The sequence below is a fragment of the Schistocerca serialis genome, chromosome 9, assembly GCF_023864345.2.
Source record: "Schistocerca serialis cubense isolate TAMUIC-IGC-003099 chromosome 9, iqSchSeri2.2, whole genome shotgun sequence".
NCBI lineage: Eukaryota > Metazoa > Arthropoda > Insecta > Orthoptera > Acrididae > Schistocerca > Schistocerca serialis.
Window position 1 is genome coordinate 177982554 of NC_064646.1, and position 27553 is coordinate 178010106.

The 27553-nt window shown below is 41.8% G+C and overlaps 1 protein-coding gene across 3 annotated transcripts in view; it reads left to right on the forward strand.

The window, feature by feature from the left end:
* The window catches only part of LOC126418495 (arginine/serine-rich coiled-coil protein 2-like), a 73362-nt gene that overhangs the window by 38264 nt on the left and 7545 nt on the right, over positions 1-27553 (forward strand). For all 3 annotated transcript variants that reach the window (XM_050085277.1, XM_050085279.1, XM_050085280.1), the window contains one exon: positions 13820-14037. In XM_050085277.1, coding sequence (XP_049941234.1) covers positions 13820-14037 — 218 coding nt within the window. The remainder of the gene's footprint in view (positions 1-13819; positions 14038-27553) is intronic.

A 27553-nucleotide genomic window follows, 5' to 3' on the forward strand; every position in this document is an offset into this window, starting at 1 on the left:
GCCAACGAGAATTCCAATATAGACCAGCGAAATCAATATGTACTCGCTGCCAGGGACCGGCTGGGCGTGCCCACTCAAAATAGCGTTGAGGCGGAGCAGCTTGGTGTTCGGCACACGTCGAACAATCTGTAGACATCTGCGTAATCTGCTTATCAATGCCGATCCATATACAATGACGGCGGGCAAGCTGCTTGGTGCGGACCACTCCCCAATGACCTTGATGCAACAAGTCGAGGACCTTGGATTGGAGCACTTGGGGAACCACTACACGAAGGTGGTCATTCTCGGTGCGTAACAGCAAAACTCCGTGCGAAACAGACAACAGATGACGTTGCGGATAATAGCGACGAACCACAGGATCCTATATGTCCTTTGCCTTGGACGGCCAACCACGTTGAACAAAACGTAATAGTAAACTCAGATGAGGATTCGTAGCTGTCTCACGTGCCACCTGATGATAATCAATCGGAAAATCCCGCAGGGATTGATGCTCATCGGCGTCAATCTGATGGCAAGAGTCGCCAGAGGAATTGAAGACATCATCCGCAGCAATCGGCAATCTAGAAAGCGTGTCAGCGTTTGCATGCTGAGCTGTAGGGCGATACAGTATCTCATACTGGTATTGTGATAACAAAAGAGCCCGACGTTGTAGTCTCTGAGCTGTCCGCTGAGGAACTGGTTTAGACGGATGAAACAGTGACGTCAGGGGCTTGTGATCTGTTACTAAATAGAATGGTCTACCATAGAGGTAGTGATGGAATTTTGTGACACCGAACACAATAGCCAACGCTTCCTTGTCGAATTGGCTATAATTACACTGAGCTTTGTTTAGCAATTTAGATGCGAACGCAACAGGACGTTCGGTGTTACCGACTCGGTGAGATAACACAGCACCGAGGCCGAAAGAAGAGGCATCACAAGCTAACACCAGAGGCTTGTTAGGGTCGTAATGGACCAGACAACGATCATTCAATAAAGCCTCTTTAAGCTGCTGAAAGGCTGATTGGCAATCAGCTGACCACACAAACGGAACATTCTTACGGCGGAGACGATGCAACGGTGCAGCAATCTGTGATGCATTAGGTATAAACCTAATATAATATGTCAGTTTGCCAAGAACTGCTTGCAATTCATGCAGATTGCGAGGGGCGGGCAAATCACGAATAGCTGCTAAATGTGACTGGGAGGGATGAATGCCTTGAGCATTAATAACATGTCCCAGATACTCCATCTCCGTAAGGAAAAATGAACATTTATCGATGTTGCAACATAGGCCTGCCTGAGACAACACTTTAAACAAACACTCCAAATTACGGAAATGTTCAGCAGGCATCCGACCGGACACAACAATATCGTCTAAATAGTTGCAACACGATGGCACATTAGCCAGAAGTTGTGACAAAAAACGCTGAAAAACAGCTGGAGCTGACGCACAACCAAAAGGCAAACGCAGAAAACGGAACAACCCCAACGACGTGTTTATGACAAAATACTGTTGTGATTGCTCGTCGAGGGGCAATTGCAAATATGCTTCACGGAGATCAATTTTGGAAAAGAAACGAGTTTCCCCTAACTTATCCATCAGCTCGTCCAGTCTAGGCAAAGGAAAAGAATCAATGACAGTCTGAGGATTAACTGTCGACTTAAAATCAGCACACAAACGTAACTTCCCAGACGGTTTCTTTATAATAACTAAGGGAGAAGCCCACTGGCTCGCTGAAACGGGTTGAATAACACCGTTGTTTTGCCAACGACGAAGTTCATCTTCTGCAGGTGCCCGGAGGGCGTGAGGCACTGGACGAGCACGACAAAATCGAGGCTGAGCATTATCTTTTAACGTAATATGAGCGGCAAAGTTCGCAGCACAACCTAGTTCGTCTTTAAATATGTCACTGTATCGTTTACACAAATCGGTTATGCTGTCTAGAGGAACAACAACAGAAGTAATTTGCAACACATTGTCTTGGATAGTCAAAACAGTCTAATCCGAAAATGTTTACACTGTCTGTAGCGCGGAGCACTGTGAATGAAACTGTTTTTGTATTGCCACGGAATGTGGCCGGCACGCTACATACACCTAACACAGGAATTTGTTCTCCACTATAAGTAGCCAAAGAATGTTTTGCCGCTGAAAGTTTAGGGCGGCCGATAGCCGCATACGTAGCACTATTTATGAGAGTCACAGGCGCACCAATGTCTAATTGAAAATTGAAGGTCTTATCCTGGATGCGTAGCTTCACAAATAGTTTATTACACTGTCTCTGGATCGGTGCAGTGGCGGCGGAAGACACAAAATCAGCGCGTTTAGCGCGTATTCGCTGCTTACGACAACTCGTGGGTTGGGCGGGTGGAACAACAACTCCCGCTTCACTTGCAGTCTGTACATTACGTTTTACAGCGTTTGAATTACGCTTGGGTCGCATAGCAGAGGGCTGGGTGGGTGGCTTATTGCGAACAAGTTTATTACCCACACGAACCGTGGAAGAGTCTTTAAACGCAACCTTCTGGGCGGGCTGGCTTTGAAGAACATGAATATCCATGGGCTGGGCAGCACTAGAATTGTTCTTGCGTTTACGCAAACAAACAGTCTGGATGTGTCCTTTCCTTTGACAAAAGTGACAAACCGCGTTTCTCAACGCGCAACGTTCACGAGGATGAGCAAGAACACACTTAGGGCAAGACTTAACTCTATCATTTTGCACACGTGGCTGACGAATGTGTTTAACATGACGCGGCCGGCTAGTGTTTACAGTCTGACTCTGCCGGTGGGGCCGCGGGCGTGACATAACTTGCTTAGCACAGGCAATTTGAGAAATACATGGCTGATCTAACTCACACTCAGCATAGTCAAAAGTATCTTGGGCTTCAATGATGTTCATCACAGTCTCTAATGACGGGTCAGGCAACTTTAAGATAGCAGCACGAATACGAGAATCTGCAATGTTTTGAGTAATAGCGTCTCGTAACATGACATCACTGTAGGAAGCTCCACACACACAATTAAATCGGCACTGACGGGTGAGGCCCCGTAAATCTGTTAACCACTGATTATTAGATTGATGTGGCAGTTTCTTTAATCTGAAGAACTTGAATCTGCCTGCTGCCACATGAACTCGCGACTCGAAATACTCAGCAAGCTTGTTAACAACAACGTCATAGTCTAAAGCTTCTGGCTTGGATTCCAGGAACAACTTACAAAGTAGTCGATAGATTTCCACGCCTGCAGTGGAAATTAAATAAAGCTGCCGCTCAGTACCTGTGATTTTGTAGACTGTCATGTGCGCCTGCAACTGCGTGAAATATTCTCGCCATTCTTCTCGTGATGCATCAAAAGCACGGAAAGGTGGTGCTGCCTGTGCTTGTTCCTTTTGTGTTGGAGGATTAGCCGCTTGTTTGGCGATTGCTTCCACCAGACTTTGTATTTGCTGACTCTGTAACAAGATCAACTGTTGTAAGTCGGCAGACATAGTGAACACAAATTAAACCAGCCTCCAAAATTTTATCGCTATAATTAGTATAACCAGAAACAAGTTGAACCAGCCCTGCACACGAGTTCGGCAGTCCTCGTCGCCAGTTTTGTGGCGGTGTTCGTAGCGACAAGCAATTCGCTGTAGAAACGGCTTACGAAGTCACCGCCACACTTTTAATAGCGGGCCGACAGGTCCGCTGGAACAGTGAACGGAAAGATGAAAACCCAAACACTCTGATTAAATAAAAGTCGGTACTTATCTTTATTAACGAAGATACAGAAACACAGTAGTGAACTCCGTGTCTACAGCGATCTGTCTAGTTCGAGTCGGAGCGGCTAGGTCAGCGTCGGCTGACGACAAACAACAACTCTGCTGCGATGAACACACAACTGACTAGCAAGTACACAATTCGGTCGCGAGTATACAACTGAGCGGCGAATACAGAACTGTCCTAGCGCTCGCGACTCCAGCGCTTAAGACACCAGAAGCCAGCGGTGGCGCGCGCAGACTTGCGGCGATTTTCTGTCTCGCTGGCGCTGCTTATGCGGACGGCGTCCGGACTTTGATGCTGCCAACCTTTTGGCAGCGGGGTCGGGTGGCATTACTGGCTAGGATATAACAGGCTGAATTTCATACCGCCTTTAACTTCTGTAAAGGTGTGGTTACCTGCTCTGATATAATGGAGATGGACCCTAAGCAGTTAAGTATAGAATGGAAAAAAATGGGTGTCATGGAAATGCAGAACTATATGGGGAGAGTCAACGGCACATTGGAAAAAACTGTCACATTTATATCCATTTCAAGGTTAGACTATTTGTTGCCAACCCAAATCGATATTTCAAAAGTCAAAGATTTGGTCATATCACCATGGCATCAAGTGGGAGGGCTATATGTGGAAATTGTGGAGACTCAGCCCAGTGACTCCTGTACTCTTCCTCCAAAATGTATAAACGGCTCTGGAGATTACCCAGTATGGAGCAGGAAGAGTTCGATTTTGTAACAAGGAAAGGAAAATTCAGGGGTTGAAAGTTAAGAGAGACAAACCCTGTGGTGAATCTAAAAAAGGTTTAAAAGCTATGTAAACTTTGGTGTTTGCTACTTTTGCATCAGCCCTTAAGAAGCCAGTTGGCAAGTATGATGCCCCACATAAACCCAGACCACAGGATTCAAATAAAAGTGCTTGCACTTGTCAGTGTATCTGTGGAGGAAAAGCTACACTTGAACCCCAAATTTTTTGGGACCCATAAATGAAAGACGTAGGCCGCATACCACTGCACACCATCAGGAGCCCACTAAGCCATCCTCTCTACTCATGCATGCAACTCCTCCCATAAGCAAGGATAAAGTCATTCGAAATCAAAGAAAGTGGCAGTGCCACCATTGGAGTGGGGAGCTCTCTCCCTTTCAGATAGTGATCATGTGTCGGAGGATACTGATATTCATATGGAAGAACCAGAGCTGGGCACTGTCTCGCATTCCCTCTGACCTCTCAGGTTAATCACCAGCACCAAGGGAGGAGGGCAGTTACAACTATCACTAATTAACGGCATCTGCAGGGGTTTCTGTATTGCACTGGAACTTGAGTGGATACAGATCACGTTTGGAAGAATTACAGCTCCTAGCCCAGGAGAGACTGTTCTGCATCTGCTGACAAACTCATTTTAAAGCCTCTGACACATCTGCATTAAGGGGCCACCACTCCTACAGGAAGGACAGTGCTACTGAAGACGGGGCTAAGGGTGGAGTATCTGTTTTTGATGATGATCAATGTCATTCCTCTCCTTACCACAGCTATACAAGCAGTTGCAGTAAAGTTCTGACACCAGTTAAAATCACAGTTTTTTCTGGAAGTATGAAATAAGAAACATCTGCAGCCTCAAATTTTTGTGTTTTAATGTATACATGATGTATTTCAGACCCTGTGGGTCCATCCTTGGATGTAAGTTATCTTTAATACATGATTTATTGTTGGTCTAGAATAAGGTGAAACACATGTTCCTACCACGAAAAGGTTTCATGTTAGGTTATGAATTTCGTGAATGAAATGTGGAAAATATGCATGAAACAGTGGAATAAATGAATGCTGTAAACTTGCCACATAATCCAAGAAAAGTGTTTTTAACTTATCATACATTGGTTTCTCCATCCTGTCCATGCATATCACTTCACTCAAGAGGGTCATTTGCACACACATTTCACAGGTGTGTACATGGTGTGACCAAAAATGAAATTATTTGTAGTGCCAGAGGTCTAATTATTAAATAATTGACATATGCAGGGAATAAATTTAGAGTAGATCTCTAAAATTACTGAAATAACTGTGGCTTGTGAAATCTGTCTGTTCATTTAACCTAGATTGTAGTTTTTTGATTTTATGGAGGTGTATCTCCAGTTCTAACAGATTTAGGATCTTCCATGGGCTTCAAAATGTAATAGTACCAAGTTGTTTTGTACACTGTTGATGTTATGTTTCGTTTCGAAGAAATGCTGTGCAGTAACTGATTTTTCGAGGTGGTTGAGCCTGAAAGCATTTGTGTGTTCTTGAAACCAGGTTTTGATGTTTCAGCCTATTTTCCCTACATGGTAGGCAGGACAACTAGGGCATGATCCTTTGTACACTCCACCGCCGTTGAATTTTTTATGTATTTGATTTTATGTTATGGACGAGTGAGTATCCTAACTTCTTATTAGTCGAGATTGCAACTTAAGTTTTTGTCAGTGGTTGGTGATAAGATCCAAAAAATTTATGCTTTTGTTGTCCTCATGTTCTGTTGTGAATTTCATGTTATTGTGGAAAGAAATGAATAAGGCTAGTTGTTCTTCAATCTCCTGTTTTGTTCTGTCAAATAGCAGCAAGGTATCATCAACATATCTCCAGTAATATTTTATTTTGGAGTCTGTTGTTTTCTTTAAAGAACGTGCTTTCCATATGATTGAGAAACACAGGTTGATTCAAAAAGAGACATCCGATTTGGCACATCAAGTTTTTTCCTATCTTTTCATAGATGTTCAGTATGACCCCCTTGAGAAGCACGGCATATGTCAGTGCGGTATTCAAATTGTTCCCACACTGCAGCAAGCATGTCTTGAGTTACAGCTTCTGCAGCTACTGTTACGCGATGTCTCAGTTCATTCTTTGTTGGTAATGGCGGCACATAAACAGTCTTTTACAAACCCTCATAAAAATTGACACACAGTCATGTCCAGTGACTTTGGAGGCCAGTAATGTAAGGCTGAATCATCTGTTCCAGTGTGAACGATCCATCATTCAATAACTCTTTGATTTAAAAATTCCTGCACTCCATATGCCAGTGTGGCAGTGCCCCATCCTGTTGGTAAATAAAGTCATTCGAATCAGTCTCCAACAGTGGGAAAAGAAAGTTCTCAAGCATATCAAGATATGTGCTACCTGTTGTCCGCAAAGAAAAATGGACCTACACCTTTTTCTGTGAAACTGCACAAAACACACCAAATTTTGGAGGGTCTGTCTCGTATTCTACAACTTCATATGATGATGGCTCATTTAAATGGAATGTTGCCTCATCACTAAACACTGAGTGTGGAGGAAAACTGTTATCCTCCATCCTACCAAGAACGAAATTACAGAACTCCATGCGTTGTTGTTTGTCACCTTCACAAAGAGCTTGCAGTAGCTGAATTTTGTACGTTTCATGTGTAAACTTTGACGCAACACAAGCCACACAGACATTGGGGGCATGTTGAGTGTCGAGCTACACGATGAACGAATTTCTGTGGACTCCTAGTGAAACTATGGCGGATGCGTTTGACGTCTGTGTCAGACACTTGGGGATGGCCCAGCAGTTTGCCTTTACACAAACAACCTGCTTCTCGGAATTGTTCATGCCATCGTCTAATGCTCTGTGCTGTAGGAGAATCCACTCTGTACCTAGTACGAAAGTCACGCTGAACAGTTGTTACTAAACCACACTGCAGAAAACATAGAACACAAAACGCTTTGTCAACCCGACACTATTTTTACTACAACTACAGTCGGCGCGCACTGTTGCTACCTAGTGGGAACCATGTAAAACTCGAGAGTTTGCTCTTTCCAAGAGTATGTTGCACACACACGTATATCTCAAATGGCATAATAGCTATGATTTTTTAAAAATTGGATGATTCTTTTTGATACATCCTATATATCTGCCAGGAAACATGATACACTACTGCCCCTGGCAGTACCCTTTTTCTGTCGGTAAACTTTCCTATTAAATGTAAAGTGATTATGTGGCAATATTAGCTGCAATATGTCCTTGACTTTGATATTTCTGCAATTGACTTTTCTTCTACCGTTTATGTGTGGATGGATATGTGTGTGTGTGTGCGAGTGTATACCCGTCCTTTTTTCCCCCCTAAGGTAAGTCTTTCCGCTCCCGGGATTGGAATGACTCCTTACCCTCTCCCTTAAAACCCACATCCTTTCGTCTTTCCCTCTCCTTCCTTCTTTCCTGATGAGGCAACAGTTTGTTGCGAAAGCTTGAATTTTGTGTGTATGTTTGTGTTTGTTTGTGTGTCTGTCGACCTGCCAGCACTTTCATTTGGTAAGTCACATCATCTTTGTTTTTAGATATATTTATTTATTTATTTATTCATTCTTTTTTTTTTCAACCAGGTTTTCAAAGATTATATCTACCGTTTCTTCAGTTGGTACCATTTGTAAATAGGTTAGTTACAACAAATAGAGGCAAACCTAGCACCTGCATGAATTTCTGAATTTCTGTACAGTACAACCCCGCTTTTACGTTCCTGAAATTAAAGTTGTCCCACCATTTACAATTTCTTCCCCCCCCCCCCCCCCCCCTCCCCCCCCACCCCGTCAGATTTCCTGTGTCCACTATATTAATTCGCACCTGATTTTGTGTCAGCATATTTATAAAATTCTCATGATTGATGTTTCACGAAAAAATATTTGCGGAGAAAAAACTGATGTAAAATTATGCTGAGACAGCGTTGAACATCAAGCAGTGTTTACAAATGTTACATGGTTAAGTTTCGTGACACCAGGGTGCTCTACTCAGTGGATTTAAACCGGTAAACGCGTAAAAGTTGAAACAGTTCATGCCGTGTCTCCTGCCAATGCCAAGCTCAGCTCAGCGTGGTGGTTAGTGGAAGTAACTAGGTTTGTTTGAATTAATATGTCATGACCGATAACAATCATTGCCAAACTGTCTCTACTGCACATGCAGAGTTTTGTGATTGTTGTGATCATCGTGACATCTCTGTCGAACTATATTTAGCACGTTTTGCCACTTGTGACACTAGTTGACATCTTCACTGACTTTGTGTTGCTCAGATGTTTTTGGTTTAAACACAGTGCCAATTACATATTTTTTTCATGCTGAGGAAAACTTGTTTTGAGAATTTGTTTTTGTTTTCAAGTGTAGTATTTGTGTGTGTTTTTTGTAGTGTTACACAAACAAACAATGTGAGTGATAGTTTTCTTGTGTGTGGTTTTAAGTACTTTTTTAAATATTTGCACTTGACAATGGAAAAATTCTCAAAACGTGTTGTGCTATGCATGAAAAGGTACGTAACTGTTGCAGTTTTTCATTATTTAAATAATGAATGACAGTGGCAATCTTTCCAAAAACATCAATTATGATGTATGAAATTGAGTCAAACGTTTCTACTTCTCAGATGGTTACCAGTTCCAGTTATATCAGTGGTTTTCGTTAGATAATAAACAAGTCCCTCACAAGTATTTGATGTCTGTTATGTACATATATCATACGTAAAATGCAAAAGTGCAGGGGTATTCTATATGGAACTTGTATAGCTTAAAATGCAGTTTCCCACATTTTACATTTTCCCTCATTTTACACCTTTTTTTGAAGTCCTTTGAAAAGTGTAAAAGCAGAGTTTCCACTGTATATTTCGTTTTAGCTAATTCATGTATGTTCTTAACTGAGTATGACTTATCAAAAGTCTGGTACTGCTTCAGAATTTCATTCAGTAACTAAGAGACTGTGGAGGGAGCTTTATTTTTATAATTAACAATAGGCATCAACGGAACATGAGGTCTATGGGTCTTAGGTCGTGCTCTGCCTTGGCTGTGGGATTCATTAAAATGCAAATTTTTAGTTGTTTTTCTGTGAAGAGGAAATTGCTTTTTATTAACCATTTTTGAGTAATTTTAATAATGTTGTTTGCTAGACAGTCTGTTCAGTGTAATTTAGGTCTACTAAGTCAGCTGTGTTTTTAGTGTGTAAGATGGGGTTTTTTAGGTTACTATTACTTAATCTGAAAGTGGTGTTTTATCCCTTCCCTTAATAGATGCTGTCGTTTTTCACCGAATGTGATGTCAGTTTGGTTTATGACTTTTTCATAAAACTGTATTTTGTTGGGTGGATGGTTGTCCTGTTCCTGATGCAGTTTTAGATCTATGGCCTCTAATTTCTTTTGGTGCCTGTGTGTGATTTCAGATTACATTTCACGTACAATACTTTCAAAATACTCTTCAGCAGCTTTTAGTAATGCGTGTAGTGTATTAACTAATTGTAAATTGTAAATATGTGTAATAACATCAGTTACTGACTTCATCCACAGTATCTCTACAATGTAGGGAGAACAGGCAAAAACTTCAAAACCAGTTTTCAAGAGCACACAAATGTTTTCAGGCTCAATCACCTCAAAAATCAGTTGTTGCATAGCATATGTTGGAAATGAAACATAAAAAACAGAATCTGTGTTAAATGAATAAACAGATTTCACAAGTCACTGTTAAATCAGTAATTTTAAAGACCTGTTGTAAGGTTATTCCTTGCATATGTCAATTGATTAATAATTAGATCTGTGGCACTACTAACAAAGTTAGATTTGATCACACCTTCAACATCATCATCTGTGAAATGTGTATGCAGATGTACCTCTTGAGTGAAGTGATATACATGAACCAGATGGAGAAACCAATATATGATGGTATTAAAAACATTTTTCTTGGATTTTGTGGTAAGTTTACACTATTCATTTTTTTCCATTGTTTTGTACATATTTTCTGTATTTGAGTACGAAATTCATAAGCTAACATCAGACCTTTTCATGACAGAAACATGCATTTCACCTCATTCAAGATCAACAATAAATCGTATTAAAACAACTTACACTGAGGATGGACCCACAGGGTCCGAAATGCATAATGTATTTAATAAAACAAGAAAATTTGTGACAAAGTATTTTTTAATTCATACTTCCAGTGTACTGAATACAGTCAGGTTTGCAGCTGCAAAATTGGATAAAATTAAACAGTGTGTTCTTTAAACAATTCGCCTTATGACTTGTTGGACGCAGATGCTGTTCAGCTATCACATGCTTCAGGGGTTCGATTATCAAGTGCCTTATTCATTGAGAGAACATCTGCCTTTTGAACTCCAGGCAGGTCACACACTTTTCTACAGTTGCAGTGTGATCTTTAGCCATTAACCTTTGTTTCCCAGCTATTGCAGACAGTTCAATGGGAAATGGCCACGACTTTGCATTCCGGTGACTAGTTTCCAGTGTGAATTTGTCTGCTGACTTGCAGGATGGTCAACAGGATATAATGAAGTCATCCATAAACAGAACATTTAACAGAGATCCTGACAGCAGAGGAGATGCCATTGATAGTGATTGCAAACACTGTGACACTGAGTACATTACCTTGTGGAGCCCCATTCTCTTGAGCATTGCAATCAGACAATCCATCACCAATGCAAAATCGAAAGCACCAATCCTCAAAGGATTGGATAAAAAGCAGCAGATATCCATGTAGTTCCCATTCATGAAGTTGGTGAAGGATGTTGTACCTCCAAATGGTGTCATGCGCTATGGTTTTGCAAGGTCAAGTAACACGCCAAATGGTTCCGGCATAAGGTATCCTGTATTGCTGTCTCCAGTAGAATTAAGTTGTCAACGGCAGAACAGTAGTGCCAGAAATTGCACTGGGAGTAGGTGACCATGGAATTTGAAGAACCAGACAAGGCTGCAGTTGACCTTGCATCGGAGAGTCTTACCCACTTAACTGGTAATGGCCATTCTCCATTAACTGTTACAGGTACTGTCCATCAAACTAGATCTGATTGAAACGAAATGGGAGCTTGACTTCAGCTCAAGGGCCCAGAAGATGGAACATGACATAATGGGTTTGATCCAGCCCTGGAGAAGTGTAACTGGTCATGGTCAGAGCTGACTCAATTCCCACAAGGAGAACGGAAGATCGTAGACCTCCTCGTTGCATGAAGTAAAGCGGAGGCCCCTCATCTCTACAGTTCTACAGAAGACCTGGGCTGCAGGAGTTTGTCTGGCTGATGCAGTGACAGTACAAAAGTGTTCAGCTAAAACCTGTGCCTTGTGTAGGCGTTTTCATGAAGCCCTCTTTTCTCAACAAAGTTGTAAGGGGAGGTGTACTGCCCTTGGCTGAAAGCTGCCATGTTGAATCTTTCTTACGCAGTGGAAGTGGACTGATTAGTGACAGTCAGGAATTCCTTCTGTCCTTTTAACACTCACTTCCCTTGTGCTCTTGCAGACCTGAAGGCATGAAGATTTTCAGTAGATGAACAGTGTTTTAATTTCTGCAAAGCTGCGTGCCTGGCTCTGATTGATAAATTACGTTCATCATTCCACCACACCATTGTCAGGTGGTTGCTAGACTAGGGAATGGAATGTGCGGCAGCGTGTTGAATCAGGCAGGTGATATGGTCCACCATTTCCAAGGCACAGTCATGTTGTTTTCGAAGATGGCTTGCTGACTGTATCGCAACAAACTTTCCTTTTGCTGTGAAAATTTCAGTGTTGCCTCAGTCATTAGCATTTAAAATGACAGTCCACCCCAACTTTGAGTTTGTAAGAAAATGAAACACTTACAACTGTCCTTATGTTGTCACTTATTGTGTAGCTACCAGTCTTGGCACTTCATGCACCATCATTGTCAGAAGATTTGAAGCTTCCTTCAGGGCAGGGGCAGGGTGATTGGGTTTTTGGCATCTGTTGCATGCTGGATCAGGGGGACCGCTGAGAACACCTCCTTACTCTGTTTTAATTGCTTTTAGGTATGGTGTTTTGCCTTTTCTGCCTATTTTGTATCTGTTGAATAGTGGGTGCTCTTTAATGCTTTGCCGCACTGGAGCAGGGATGCGACTGCTGTGGGTAGTACAACTCCCGTCGTGTGCAGAGCCCTGCGGTCATTCACCAGCTACCTTACCTGTTTCTCTTCTCTTGTATTATTATGGGCTGTATTTAGCCTCTTCTCTTTTACTGTCTTGACTCTGTCAACAAGAAAATATTCTTTGCTGTGTAACTGTCTTCGTCCTTCATCAGGCTGACAGGATTTGGATAAAGGGGAGGGGCTTTTCTCACCACAGGATGAGCCCTGGGAGACCCCTCACCTGACCTGCATACTGGCCTGATCCATACACTTCTTTGTGAATCCTTTCTCAGCCCTGGCATCAGTATTGCCTTCAATGCCTTGGTCTTCCCATCCTACGTACTTTCATCATCAGGACACATACTTTGTGGATGTCACTAATTCCAGATGAACTATCCCTGGATCAAGGGACTGGTGACTCTCCTGTTTAGTCCCTGCTGTTTAGTTCTTTAATCTCCAATCAAGTAGCAATTGTGGAAAGTAGTCTAAAGTTTTATTCTTCCCTTTTTTTTATCACTAATAATGTCAGAATAGTTGCATATAAGATACAAGTAACTTGTCTCAGTTGGAGTGATAAACTGTTATATTTTTCTATTTGCATGATTTTGCTGTCCCTTGTTTGATTGTTTTGTATCCTATCCACAAAAAATTAGGTTCAGTGAATGCTAGTCTGCATCTTCATTTTGATAGTGTAGAAATGCAACAATTGAAAAACATTTCTATTTCCTGTGCCACACCCCCACATCAGTGGAAATGCCCAGTGCTGACCAAATTTGCTCGTGTGAGCTCTATGTCCTGGATGCAAATTCTGGTTTGGTGCTGCAATGTCTAACAAAGTTCTTTTCCATGGCTGACATGAACTAAGCATTGCGCATACATAGCTTCATGGTTTCACATGTTTTAAAAATTCTAGTAATAAATACCAATATTTTACAGAATGTTATTTACTGTGTTATATTATTGAAAATCATTTGAACCACAAGTTAGTTCAAGTGACAAAGTAAAGACATATTTCAGCAGTTAAGACTTGTATTTTAATTTTATTTTTGTGTATTTTCTAATGAAATTAAAAATTATCACTGCAACTTGGAATAGATTGTGTACAATGAGTTAAGTAGATACAGTTTGCTTTACGTATATGAGCTAAACTTAATAGTGAGGGTATTTCAATATAGGAATAGCTTGACTATGTGATGATTACTTTGTGCAGTTTTGGAACGTCTTGGAATAGAAATAAAAGCACCAAATGATCCTACGGCACAACCTGTAACACCACAGCAACTTCTTCAGCGTTCAGCAGAAGAGCAGGCTCGACAGATTAAGTCTACTACTGGAATAGAATTTCCAAAATATTACAATCCAGCTGCAATGAATCCTGCACGTTATGCTGAACAAATGCAGAAGAGGCGTCTCTTATGGGGCAACAAGGTAATTAAAACTTTGTGCTTGGAGAACTGCTTGCTGTCAGACTTAAAACTGAAAGCACCTACTAGCACAGAGATTTCTCTAATCTCACTTTCACGCACCATAACACACTAGGTGTGAGACTTATTCCAAGTACAGTATAACTTCTATTTTACATTCCAGCTGCAACATTCTTTGTTGCTCTCGTCAAATTTTCTGTGTTCACAATGTTAACTCGCACCCGATTTTGTGCTAGCACATTTATAATTTTACCATGATTTACACTTTGTGAAACTATGTCCTTGTAGGAAAAAACTGACATAATTGGCATAAAATTATGCTTGGCTTGGTGTTGGCCTTCAAGTAGTGTTTATGTTATATGGTTAAGTTGCTTGACAGCTGGGTGCTCTAATCAACAGATCTGAATCAGTGAAAGTCGAGACAATTCGTGCTTTATCTCCTGCCACTGTCAAGATCTCCTTTGCCTGATGGCTGATGGGGGTAACTAGATTTGTTTGAATAATGTCCGATCACAACAGTTTTCAAACTGTCACTAATGCACGTGGGCAATTTTGTGAGCATTGTAATTGTCATGACACCTGAGATCCGTGTTCTGTTGTTTAGTTCTTTTGTTGACCTAGTTGACAACTTGGCGAGTTTGCAGTCTTTGCATTGCTGAAATGTTTCTGGTTTAAATACTGCAACACTGCACTAGTTTTACATATGTTCCATGCTTAACGAAATGTGTTTAGAGAATTTTTTTCGTTATCAATTGTAAACATATGAACAAGTATTTTTTGTGACATTTCACACACAAACAATGTGAGTGATGGTTGTTTGCGTGCGTGCACGCACAGTACCATATAACCTCAAAAAGATGACTACAGTGTAAGAGGTGCAGGCAACACACATGCAAACATAAGACAAAATACATAAATATTTGCACTTGACAATGAGAATAATTCTTGAAAAGTGCCATGCTAAGCATAAAAAAAGTATGTAACTGGTGCAGTGTTTCATTATTTAAATAATGAATTACAGGCTTTCCAAAACATCGATTATAGTGAATGGAATTAAGTCAAACATTTCTGCTTACCAGATAGTTCCAAGTTCCATATATGTCAGTGACTAAACTTAGTACACCTTTATTGGATAATAAACAAGCCCGGAATGAATATTTTGTTACCTATTATGTATGTTACATAAACTACAAAAATGGAAGGAGGGAGCCTGTAACTTTCACTGCTTAATAAGTTAGTTCCCACTTTTTTTAACGTCCCTGGAAAGGTGTCAAAATAGGATTCACTGTATATTTGTAGAAATCAGATAGTTTTCAAAATACTGCAACGTTTGCCATTTCTGTGTCAGATAGACTGTCAGTGACAGAGCACCTTGAGTTCCTGTTGCTAACTCGGCGAGTACATAATTCATTTGTTATATCAACTTATTTACAGATACCTGTGTAGTTACTAGTTTTTTTTGTAATTTCTTGAATGTTCGAGTGCTTACTAGGCATAACCTTTTATTTCAATAACATTGTAACGTACAGTATTGCTGCTGTTATCGACCCTCCTATTGTACAGGATTTTGTTTGTTTTGGTTATTGTAGCTCAGTTGGAATGTCAGTGAGAGAGCACTTCAAATTCCTGCTGCTAAAAATGCTGTGTACAGATGTGAGCTGTGTTGGTGACCCTTCGCTCACATCTCCGGGCTGTTGGCTCCCATACACAGCTTGAGGCTGCTGCCAACTAGCATCACAGTGGGGGTCAGACTTGGGAATGCGAGGGACGTCAAGCATGTTCCACATGTCACCTGATTGGTCCACTGCTGTGGCCGCCCTGGGTACTGCCTGCACTGAGGTTGGCCCCTCACTTATGGTTGAGTGGGAGATCATTCCAAAGTCTGGCAGGGCAAAAGACTTTCCAAGCGGCCGATTATAGGGCCTCCTAGTTCATTTGACGAACAGATTTTAGTCATTATCTGTGGCTGACAAAAGTCTCTAAGTTGGATGCAGTCGTCCACCCTGTTCCAGAGGAAGCTTCTTGGCCAGCAAGGTCTGGACATTCACATATGCTGATAGTTGGGAGCTCCAATGTTAGGTGCGTAATGGGGCCTCTAAGGAACAAGCCCAAGGAGGGGAAGGAAGCCAGTGTGCATACCAGGAGGAGTCATTCTGGATGTGGAAAGGGTGCTTCTGGATGCCGTGAAGAGTACAAAGTTGCAACCAACTGCAGGTGGTGGCTCATGTCGGTACCTATGATGTGTGTCGCTTTGGATCAGAGGAGATTCTCTCTGGTGTCGGGCAGCTAGTGGAAATGGTAAAGACTGCCAGTCTTACTTGCGAGATTAAGGCAGGAATCATTGTATGCAGCATCGTCGATAGAACCAACTGTGGTCCTTTGGCATAGAGCTGAGTGGAGGATCTGAATCAAGAGGCTCAGGCGATTGTGGGACCGTGTAGGCTGCAGATTCCTTGACTTGCACCATTGGGTGGTGGGTTTCTGGGTGTCGCTTAATAGGTCAGGAGTCCACTACACACAGGAAGTCGCTACACGGGTAGCGGGGGCTGTGTGGAAGGGACTGGGCACTTTTTTAGGTTAGTGGTTCTCAGGAAACCACAGAAAGGGTGTCCATCTTAAAGTTGGCAGGCAAAACACAGTAAGGTAGTTGTAGAAATGATCGGTACTGAAGTTGCAAATTATCGTAGCTGTGTTAGGAAACAACCAGAGCTCCAAGCTCTAATAGAAAGCACTGAAGCTCAGGCAGTTATAGGTGTCATGCTTGACAATCGGACTAAACTATTAATTGGATCATTGTACCAACCCCCCCTCCCCCTGACACAGAAGATAGAGTTGCTGAAAAGTTCAAAGAAAACTAGAGTCCCATTTCAAATAGGTACCCCACTCATACAATTCTAGTCAGTGGTGACTTCAATTTGCCCTCGATATGCTGGAAAAATTATACATGTAAAGCTTGTGGCAGGTATAAAACCTCATCCGAAATTGTACTGAATGCTTTCGTTCATGAACCCACTCGAAGCATAAATGGTTGCGAAAGCATACTTGTCCTCTTAGCAACAAATAATCCTGGACAAATAGTGAGTGTCGTGACAAATACAGGGATTAGCAACTGCTAGGCTGAATACCGTAACACATACAACCATCAAAAAGAAACGCAAAGTGTATCTGTTTGAAAAAGCTGGTAAAAATGCTCTTAACGCCTTTTTAAGAGACGGTCTTCACTCCTTCTGATCTGATCATGTAAGTGTAGGTGGAATGATTTCAGAGAGATAGTATCAACGGCAGTTGAGAGATATATACCACATAAATTAATAAGTGATGGTACTGATCCTCCATGATACACAAAATGAATGAGATCGCTGTTGTAGAAGCAACGTAAAAAGCATGCCAGGTGATTGGCAAAGTTTTGCAGAAGTTTGAAATATAGCGCTTACTTCACTGTGAGATGCTTTTAATAATTTCCACAATGAAACTCCGTCTCGGAAACTGGCAGAAAACCCAGAGAGATTGTGGTCATACATAAAGCACACCAGTGGTAAGATGCAATCAATATCTTCACTGCATAATAACAATGATGAAGTCACTGATGACAGTGCCACTAAAGCAGAGTTATTTAACAGGGTTTTCCCAAACTCCTTCACCAAATCACTTAAAGGCAAGGTCTCTGGTTCAGATTGTATACCAGTTAGGTTACTTTCAGAGTATGCTGATACAATAGCTCCATATTTAGCAATTACATGAAACTGCTCACTCACAGAAAGATCTGTACCTAAGAGCTGGAAAATTGCTCAAGTCACACAAACACCCAAAAAAAGGGAAATAGGAGTAATCTGCTGAATTACAGGCCCGTATCACTAACGGTGATTTGCAGTAGTGTTTTCTAACATATACAGTGTTCAAACATTATGAATTACCTCTTGGGGACTGATGACCTCAGATGTTAAGTCCCATAGTGCTCAGAGCCATGTGAACCATTTGAATTACCTCGAAGAAAATGATTCATTGACACATAGTCAGCACGGATTCAGAAAATATCGTTCATGTGAAACACAACTAGCTCTTTATACTCATGAAGTAATGAGTGCTGTTAACAGGGGATGTCAAATTAATTCCATATTTTTGGATTTCCAGAAAGCTTTTGACACTGTTCCTTACAAGCAGTCTTCTAACCTAACTGCTTGCCTATGGGATATTGTCTCAGTTGTGCGACTGGATTTGTGATTCCCTGTCAGAAAGGTCACAGTTCGTAGTAATAGACAGAAAGTCATTGAGTAAAACAGAAGTAATATACGACGTTCCCCAAGGAAGTGTTATAGGCCCTGTGTTGTTCCTGATCTATATTAGACATGGGACAGAATCTCAGTAGCTGTCTTAGTTTGCAGGTGATGTTGTCACTTACCGTCTTGTAAAGCCATCAGATGACCAAAACAAATTGCAAAATGATTTAGATAAGATATCTGTATGGTGTAAAAAGTGGCAGTTGACCCTGAATAAAGAAAAGTGTGAAGTTATTCACACGAGTGCTAAAAGAAATCGGCTAAATTTCGGTTACACAGTAAGTCACACACATCTGAAGGCTGTAAATTCAACTAAATACTTAAGGGTTACAATTACAAATAACCTAAATTAGAACGATCACATAGATAATGTTGTGGGTAGAGCAAGTCAAAGACTGTGATTCATTAGCAGAACACTTAGAAGGTGCAACAGGTCTACTAAAGATACTGCTTACACCACATTTGTCCACCCTATTCTGGAGTATTGCTGCGCAGTGTGGGATCTGTATCAGATGGAACTGACAGATGACATCGAAAAAGTGCAGAGAAGGGCAGCTAGATTTGTATTATCGTGAAGTAGGGGAGATAGTGCCACAGACATGATACGTGGATTGGAGTGTCTATCATTAAAACAAAGGCATTTTTCGTTGCGACGGGATCTTCTCATGAAATTTCAATCACCAGTTTTCTCCTCAGATTGCAAAAACATTCTGTTGGCCCCCACATTCATAGGGAGAATTGATCATCACGATAAAATAAGAGAAATCCGGGCTCGCATAGAAAAATTTAAGTGCTCATTTTTCCCACGCGGCATTTGAGAGTGGAACCGTAGAGAGACAGCTTGAAGGTGGTTCATGGAACCCTCTGCCAGGCACTTTATTGTGAATATCAGAGTAATCACGTAGGTGTAGATGCTTCATTTGTTAAGTTTCCCGGTATGCATCTGAACAATGCATCTAACAAGAAAATATTAGGGTGATCCACAAGTTCATAGCATTTTTGTTTTGCATGTTGGTAATCAGGTTGCTATGAGTCTTAATTATCGATTACACTATACAACAAAAGAAACTTTTTTTTTTTCAGGTACAGAGATAAAATATGGAGGACCTAATAAATTTGGACTTGCTGAATCAGTTAGATTTTCACCATCAACCTCCAATTTTTTGTTATGGTGGTTTTTAAATGCCTATATCTAAAAAGAGACTATGGTGGTCCACACTAAATTTAGACAATATATAACATTCTTAATGCCGTAAAACTATCCTGGACCTAATGTACATTTTTACAAGAAAAATTGCAACATTCATTTGCTCGATGATGATGTTGAAGGTGAAGGGTTGAGTCTTTTTGATAACAACTTCCTTCTGTGGGATATATATCCTTCGCACTTCAAAAACCATCAGTAGTCACTTAACAATGCAGGGTTCCATCTACCTTTATAGCAGCTTTCCATTCGCTAAATGTCCTGATGGAACTTTTCTCCGTGTTCATCACTAACCTCACCAAAATTGATAGAGAAGAAATCTAAATGAGAATGAAGGAAGTGCATTTTTAGTGACATTCTGCATCCAAGATTTTTATAGTTTCTAAAAGAGTTCCCACTAATGTCACTGTTTTCTGCTCTTGTATTCCCTAGGAAACCTTTAACGACATCCTTAAAAGAATGCCAGGCTGCAAGTTCTGACTGACGTAATTTTTGTTTAGAGTTCTTATCATGCGTTAACTTCCTAATTTGTGGCCCAATAAAAATCCTCTCTTCAATTTGGTGTCACTTAATTCAGGGAACACTTCACATAGATACATGAAACCATTAGCGTTTTTGTCCATTCCCGTGACAAAATTCTTCATAAGAACGAGTTTAATATGCATTGGGGGAAGGAAAACATTTTGAGACTCCACCAGAGGTACATATTTCACATTATCTCTCCCTAGAGCCAAATTCTCTCGTGGTGGCCACTGTTTAACAGTATAATGTTTATCTGTTGCACGGCTGTCCCAAAGACAAAGAAAACAGCAATACTTTGTGAAACCACTTTGGAGACCAGTTAGTAAACCAATCACCTTAAGACCACCACATACTGTACAATTTTCTTCGTTACGCTTAACAGCTTCAAGTGTCTCTGACAAATTTACATAGTTATCTTTCATAGTCACAGAGTACCCCACAGGAACAGATGGAAATGTATTACCATTGTGCAGTAGTACAGCCTTCAGACTTGTCTTGGAAGTGTCAATAAACAAGCGCCACTCAGCAGCATAGTATGGTATGTTTAACTGATTCATTAATCCTACTACATCACTACAAGCACAAATGTTACCCACCATATTGAAGTAAGCTCCATTCCTTAAGACATGAAGATAAAATTTCTGTATGATCCTTGGATAAGTATAAATCAAGAACTAGGTCATTCAAGTCTGCTTGTGTAATTAAAAGTAGTCTTTGTTCTGGAAAGTGCTCCTCTTCACTTCATTGACATTGTGCTTCCTTAGTGTTTGTGGATTCATGATCAGAATTAGTAACTTCTTCCCACACTAGTGGAGCTGTTGGAACTGGCAGGTCTTCACTGTGGGGAACAGGTCTAATTGCTGAGGGTGGGTTTGGGTATTTAATATTCTTCTTATTCTTTGATGAAAAGCCAGTTAGATTAGTCAAACAGAAGTAGTAATCATCAACACGGTTTTGAGACATTTGCCAGATCATTGGTTTGCCAAATGGTAAGTGCTTCCCCCCCCCCCCCCCCCCAGTCGTTGTGTTAGTTTAGAATTGCACCTAGTGCAAGTTATGTGAGGTGCCCAATCTTTATCCTTATCTCCCAGTTGGCATTTGAAGTATAATTGATACATTGTCTTCAGTAAGTTAGAAAGTGGTGATCTTTGTTTCCTTGTCGTGAAATCACCACTTGCATAACAAAATGAATCGGGATGTTTGGTACACCCATGTTTTGATTTCTTCATATTGTATTTTCAATGCCTACAAAACACGTTTCTGTAAAGTGAACTTAGCCAGATAAATTCCTGAAAAAGAATAGAAAAGTTCAAAGACTTGAGATAATATAGAAGGAAGAGTAAGCAAATGTATATGACTGGAGGGTTTATTTACACAATATAAAATACACTAATGTTACATATTACACTTAAAAAGTAGTTCACATTAAAGTTAAGAACAAAAAAAGGTCACTGCACTAACTTTTATCACACTCCTTTCAAACACAAAGCACTTAAAAATATTCAGTAAATTCAACTATGCTATATAACTTGCAGGTCATAACTTTTAATCCTGACATGATGGACACTTTCTGATTTCACATTTTATGTTACATTACAATACAGAATTAAGTTTTATATGTACTTTGTCTTTACCAAAACTACTGTTGACTAGTGTTATTATTTGTGTTTGTAGTTCACTTTCGTTATTTGAGTTTACATTTTATCATTTCAAGATAGTGTGTGAAACTGTGGATGCTAGGAAATGGAGTGCTAAAATCGGAACATTTCTGACAAATTCAACTGTTTGAGTTCAGTGGAGGGGTGACAGCAGCAGAGACAGCCAGAAACATTTGCTTCATGTATGTGGATAATGCCATTGGACAGAGCACATGGTTTTCTTGTTTTATGGAGGATCATTTTGAGATACGTGACTTTCCATGCTCAGAAAGACTTTGTGGTTTGATGATGGTCATTTAAACACATTAATCCACAATGATCCACATCAGTGTACTTCAGAACTGGCAAATGCAAAGAATTGTAATCATTCCACTATCACGTGTCATTTGCGTGAGCCCAAACAAAGTAACAGCTATCTGTATAAAGACCTGCATGCATCCAAAAAAATAATGTTATGCACCTAGTGAAACAGCAATGGTGTGGTATACTATGAATTGCTTCCGAGGTGTAACTATCACTGCTCACATTCATTGTCAACAGTTGAGATATCTTGCAGATGCAGTGCAAGAATAATGACCAGGAAGACCACCTGAAGTGATACTACTCCATCATAACACCCGCCTGCATTCTGGTAAACTGACAGAGAAAACCATATAGGCAATGGGTTGGCGAGTCATTCCACACCCCTCTTATTCATTTGATGTTGCACCTTCAATTTTCACCTTTTCCACTCTCCATCAACCAATTTTTAAGGAACTTCCTTTCCAGATGAAAATATGCTCTGAACATGATTCAATGAGTTCTTCCCCTCAAAACTATGTGATTTCTACAGTCATGGAATTGAAAAGTTACTTTGGTTTTGGCAGACTGTTGTAAATAGTGGAGGAGGATATATTATTGATGACTAAAGACTCTGTTATGTGTATCTGTTGTGTTTATCTGTTGTGTTTCTTAAACTTATGGAAAAACACTAGAAACATATGCACCAACCCAATTATGTAAGTAACATAATACTGAGAGGGGAAACATGGGTAAGTTGGCACATCACTATGGGCATAGGAATAAAACTCAGGGCTGATTTCTACAAAAGTAATTCCAACTTTATTTCAGGGCCTAACTGATACAACAAATATGAACAGACACAAAATAAAAAAAACATACTGGCTTGGGTTAACCTCATATCTATAGTTCCAAAAATGTCTGTGGGATATGGAGTCAAAATCATGCTGCTTCCAAGGTAGATTGGAAGCTCAGTGTTCGTACCTCACTCGTGACCAAAGAAAATAAAAGGGTGATATTACAGTGCTGTAAGAGGCAAAATCAAGATTGAAAGAAACGACGCGTCTGGCAGTGAAGGGAGTCAGAATTCATCTCTGTGTACATTTGGTGGTAAAGGGGTGCCAAAATGGCTGAATGTGATACTAGTAAAATAGACCTCCTTATACTTGCAGCACTCACTCATCATGTGACTGCATTGATTATCGCTTCACACGCTCGGTAACCCAGCGCTAATACCGGGGAGATGAACTGGGCATCCAGCTTCGATTTATGTAGAACAACAAAAGTCTGGCATCAAATTACGTAGAACAACAAAAGTCTTCCAAGGAAACGTGACTCTGAAACAGTACACGGGAGATTCAGAAGGAATCCATTTGCTCACCAGACTGTGAGAGAACTATGGTAACGAAAATTGAATATGAAGCTCTACTGTTGGAGCAAATTCTGGTGAAGCACAGTGGCTAAGGATGCAAACAACATGGCATTGTATGAGCTGAGTTCTCATGACTGTGGCCAGAAGGTGTTGCTTCGTCATATGTCAGAGTGGAAACAAAAACTGGTGGCGACAGGTAAAAGTGCATGGCTTCCAGAAATCGTGGAGATCAAAGAGCCACAGGCAGTGGAAATTACCAGCATGGTTTCTGGAGAAAAGTGGTGGTACAATAGTTGACAGGGGCTTCTCTGGCTGCCAATGTGGGGCAACTGCAGTGTGTCAACCCTTGCTGTCAGTAGAGACGAAAGAAGGGAGTCGCTATACAGTGCCCACCTTTCAAGAGGATAACATTGGCAGTGATAGGGTAAGGAGGTGCTTGAAGCTGGCTGAGAGTGCTTGCTGGGAGAGAGGAGGGGGAGGGGGTGGCATCTTGATGACAGCTGGGCAGGGGGGGGGGGCGGTGATTGTGCCCAGTGTCAAGTGCTGGCAAGGGAGCAACATATAGTGTGATGACGATGTTGGGCCTGGTTGCATCATTGTGGCAGTGGCACTGCTAGAAACGCAAAAAGGGGGGGGGGGGTGGCGTAGGTCGTGGAACTTGTCCTAAGAGGTACCTGCGCGGATTTTCTTTGCTATGCTGGTGTGAGTGTTGTCACTGGTGAGAGGATGGGCAAGGCATGTGTCTGTCCGAAGCATGACATGGGTCATGCTGCGAGGTCACATTGAATGAAAGTGCATTGCTTGCTGTGGGGGTGTTGATCACAGCTGAAACATGAAATCATTGAGCTATTGCTGAAGCCTGGGATGATGCTGTTGGGAGGAAGTGGTACTGCTTCCGTCAAATAGCCAAGGATGGCAATTGGCTGTCCGTATATGAGCCAAAGTTTCCAGGTCAGCTTTGTGTACAAAAGTACCAGACTAGGGCAGCTTGAAGTGGGCAGTGGAACTGTTCTACCATGCCATTGGCTGCAGGGTGATAGCTGCAGTGCAATGGGTGCTAGAGTCACAGGTGTCCGCCAAAGCAAGGAGATGGCGCCAGTGATCTAAAGTGATGTGGCAGGGACATCCAAAACGGGACACCCAGGTTCCAAGAGAAGGCTGCGTAAACAGTTTTGACTGAAAAGTTGGGGATATGAGTGACTGCCAGCCACCATGTAAATCAGTTGATAACTGTCGACATATGTTAATAGCTACAGGAAGAAGGCAGTGGGACAACAATGTTGACATGTGCATGTGCAAACTGATATTGCATGGAAGGAAATGTGACTTGGGGCACCTACATTCACTGTTGCTGTAGTCGCGGTGAATGCCCAATTAGATGGAGCGCTGTTCCTTGAAGGTGACGGAGGTTTGGACACAAGGTGTGCAAGACCATGAATGTGGTAAATGGCTGATTTTCAGAAAGCTGGGGGAGAAAGGGGTGGGAGGTGAGTGCCGGGCCCATCAGGTTACGATGGGTCTACAAACACATCACACCAGATTTTGTTATCAGAGCTGGGTATGGGGATGGAGGTTGAGGATGGTGTCAGAGACCAGAAGGGAGTGGTTGAGGTCCGGGGATGGAGGTTGAGGATGGTGTCGGAGACCAGAAGGAAGTGGTTGAGGTCCTGGTCATGCTCTTGGGTGGTGGCTAGAGCATTGTAATCTAATGTTTGGATGACGACACAGGAGTGACAAAGGCAATGCTCCACAATGTTATCAATGCTGGTGACATTCTGGATGTTGGTAGTGAATTACATGATACGCTCTTGTAGCCTAAACTGTCAGGTATAGATTGAGATCAGATCTTTCCTACAGAATTTGGTGATGAGAGGGCAGAGGTCTGTATAAACAACACGTCCCTTGACTGAAGGTCACCCCGCACTGTGCGGTGGCTTGAGGAATATGTATGTAAATGTATATGTGGATGTGACTGTAGAAATACCAAACAGCTTCGTATGCTGTGAGAGAGCTTTTGATCATTTGTGCCCCAGTGACATTGTACATAGCTGTTTGGCCTGCATCCGTAACTGGTGTGAGGAGGGCGGTGGTTTGGAGGTGGGCGAAAAGGGCAATGTTGGCGAGGTCTCATTTTGTCTTTTTGAAGCTCTCAATCATGGACTGGGTACACGGGACTGGTTTATTGCCTTTCTTCAGATTGCTGTGAACTGTGGTAGTAAGGGGCCATGAAGTGGCAGTGACGTCCTTCAAATGGCATCAGAGAAAGTTGCTGATGCCGATGAAATGGCTGAGTTCCTTGAAAGTGGTGTGGAAAGTCTGCTACTGTCCATACTTTCTCTGGGAGAAGAGGGGAGCCAGCAGCAAAGACTACATGTCCAGGGGATTCAACCTCGCCTGTCCCAAAAAAACATATTTTGTGGTGTTGAGGATCATATCTGCTTTCTGTAGACAGGTAAAAACACATCAGATACGTTGGTGGTGTTCGTTGGGGTTTCTGGAGTAGAAGAGCATATAATCTAAATAGGCAAAACAACCTGTTGTGCTTTGTAGGATGTTGTGTATAGTCTTTGCCAGGTTTGTGCAGCATTCTGGAAACCAGGTGCTATAAACATACTTTTGAACTGGCCGAAAGGCATTGTTTATGGCCTTTTTTATGTCCTCTGTGGTGACCTGGATTTGGGCGAAGGCTTTTTCGCAGTATAGTTTATTCCCAAGATGGTGTTGCTGTAAGTGTGTAGGAGTGGAATTGGGTAACTGTTGCGAATGATGCGGGTGTTGAGCTTACAGTAATTGCCGCAAGGGTGGCAGAAACCGTGATTGGTGGTGAGGTGAACAGCTGAGGCCCAAAGACTTTTTGAGGGGCGAAGTTTGCTGGTGGCAAGGAGCTCTTCAGACTCATTCTGCTCAATTTTGGACGTGTTTGGGGGGGGGGGGGGGGTGGTAACAGTGTAATGCATGGTGTGGTGCTGAATGTTCTGATGGGCACTGGATGGCCAGGTGAGGAGGAGGAATTCTGCAAGATTCTCGCCAAAGGGAGATTCCAGCTGTTCATTGTGGCAACACACATAATGAAATAGGACCTGTAGCTGACAGATGTGCTGGAGGCGCTGTTGACTAAACAGCGCTTACCTAATTCAGCCAGTTGATGATGATGATGATGATGATGATGATGATGGCTGGCCAGTATGGGAACAGTAGCACTTGCAACCGTGAAGGTCCACAGTAGTTCATGATGTGGGCCTGTACACCGTAAATAATAATGGACGAGTTGTTGGCAGTGACGATCAAGGAGCACTGAAGATATCACTGGGCCAACGTCTTACTTACAAAAAAAAAAACGTGGTTCTGTGATACCGAATTAAAATCACAGTGCAGAACCTGCTGCTTCCAGGACAGATGGGTGGTTCACTGGCTAGTGTTCCTACTCATCTGTGACTGAAGCAGATAAAAGGGAGATAATTGGTTGCTGTGCAAGGCAAAATTAAGATTAAAAGATAGGACTTGTCTGGCTGTGAAGAGAGCTAGCCCAGTCGGGGCAGAATTCACCTCTCTGCGCACTTGGCAATGAACAGGTGTCAAAATGGCCAGATGTGACACTAGTAAAATAAATAGCATCACATTTCTTGCACTCACTTGTCACATCACTGCACTGATGATTACTACACACGCTCAGTAACTCAGCGCTGATGCTTGGGGTGAGGGGAGACAGATCATCTGGCAACAGACTTGTAGAACCACACTAGTCTTTCCAGGAAACAAGACTCTAAAATGGCACACAGGAAGCGCTATTGAAATCCTTTTGTACTATAGTAACGGAGGCAAAGTCCGATGAGGCATGGTAGCTAAGGATGCAAACAGTGTGGCATTGCTAGAGCCGAGTTCTCAACAGTGGAGCCAGTAGCAGAAACGGGAGTTACCAATGTGGGTGCTGGAGAAAGCAATGGTATACTAGCTGATGGGAGCTTCTCTGGCTCCTGATGTTTGGGGATTGCAGCGGATTTGCTGCTGTCAGTGGTAGCAAATGGACGTAGTTGTCACACCACTGTCCGTTCCTCACTGAGTAACCCTCAGTTTTGGGGGTGGTTTTTGCATTAAAAGTCAAGTATCTCTCAGCCATAAGTCAAAATTATTAACTTACCTCCTAAGACATGGTAGGAGCTTTGTTTTTAAAACCGTATTTAGTTTGTCAAAAGCATCCATCCTATTTT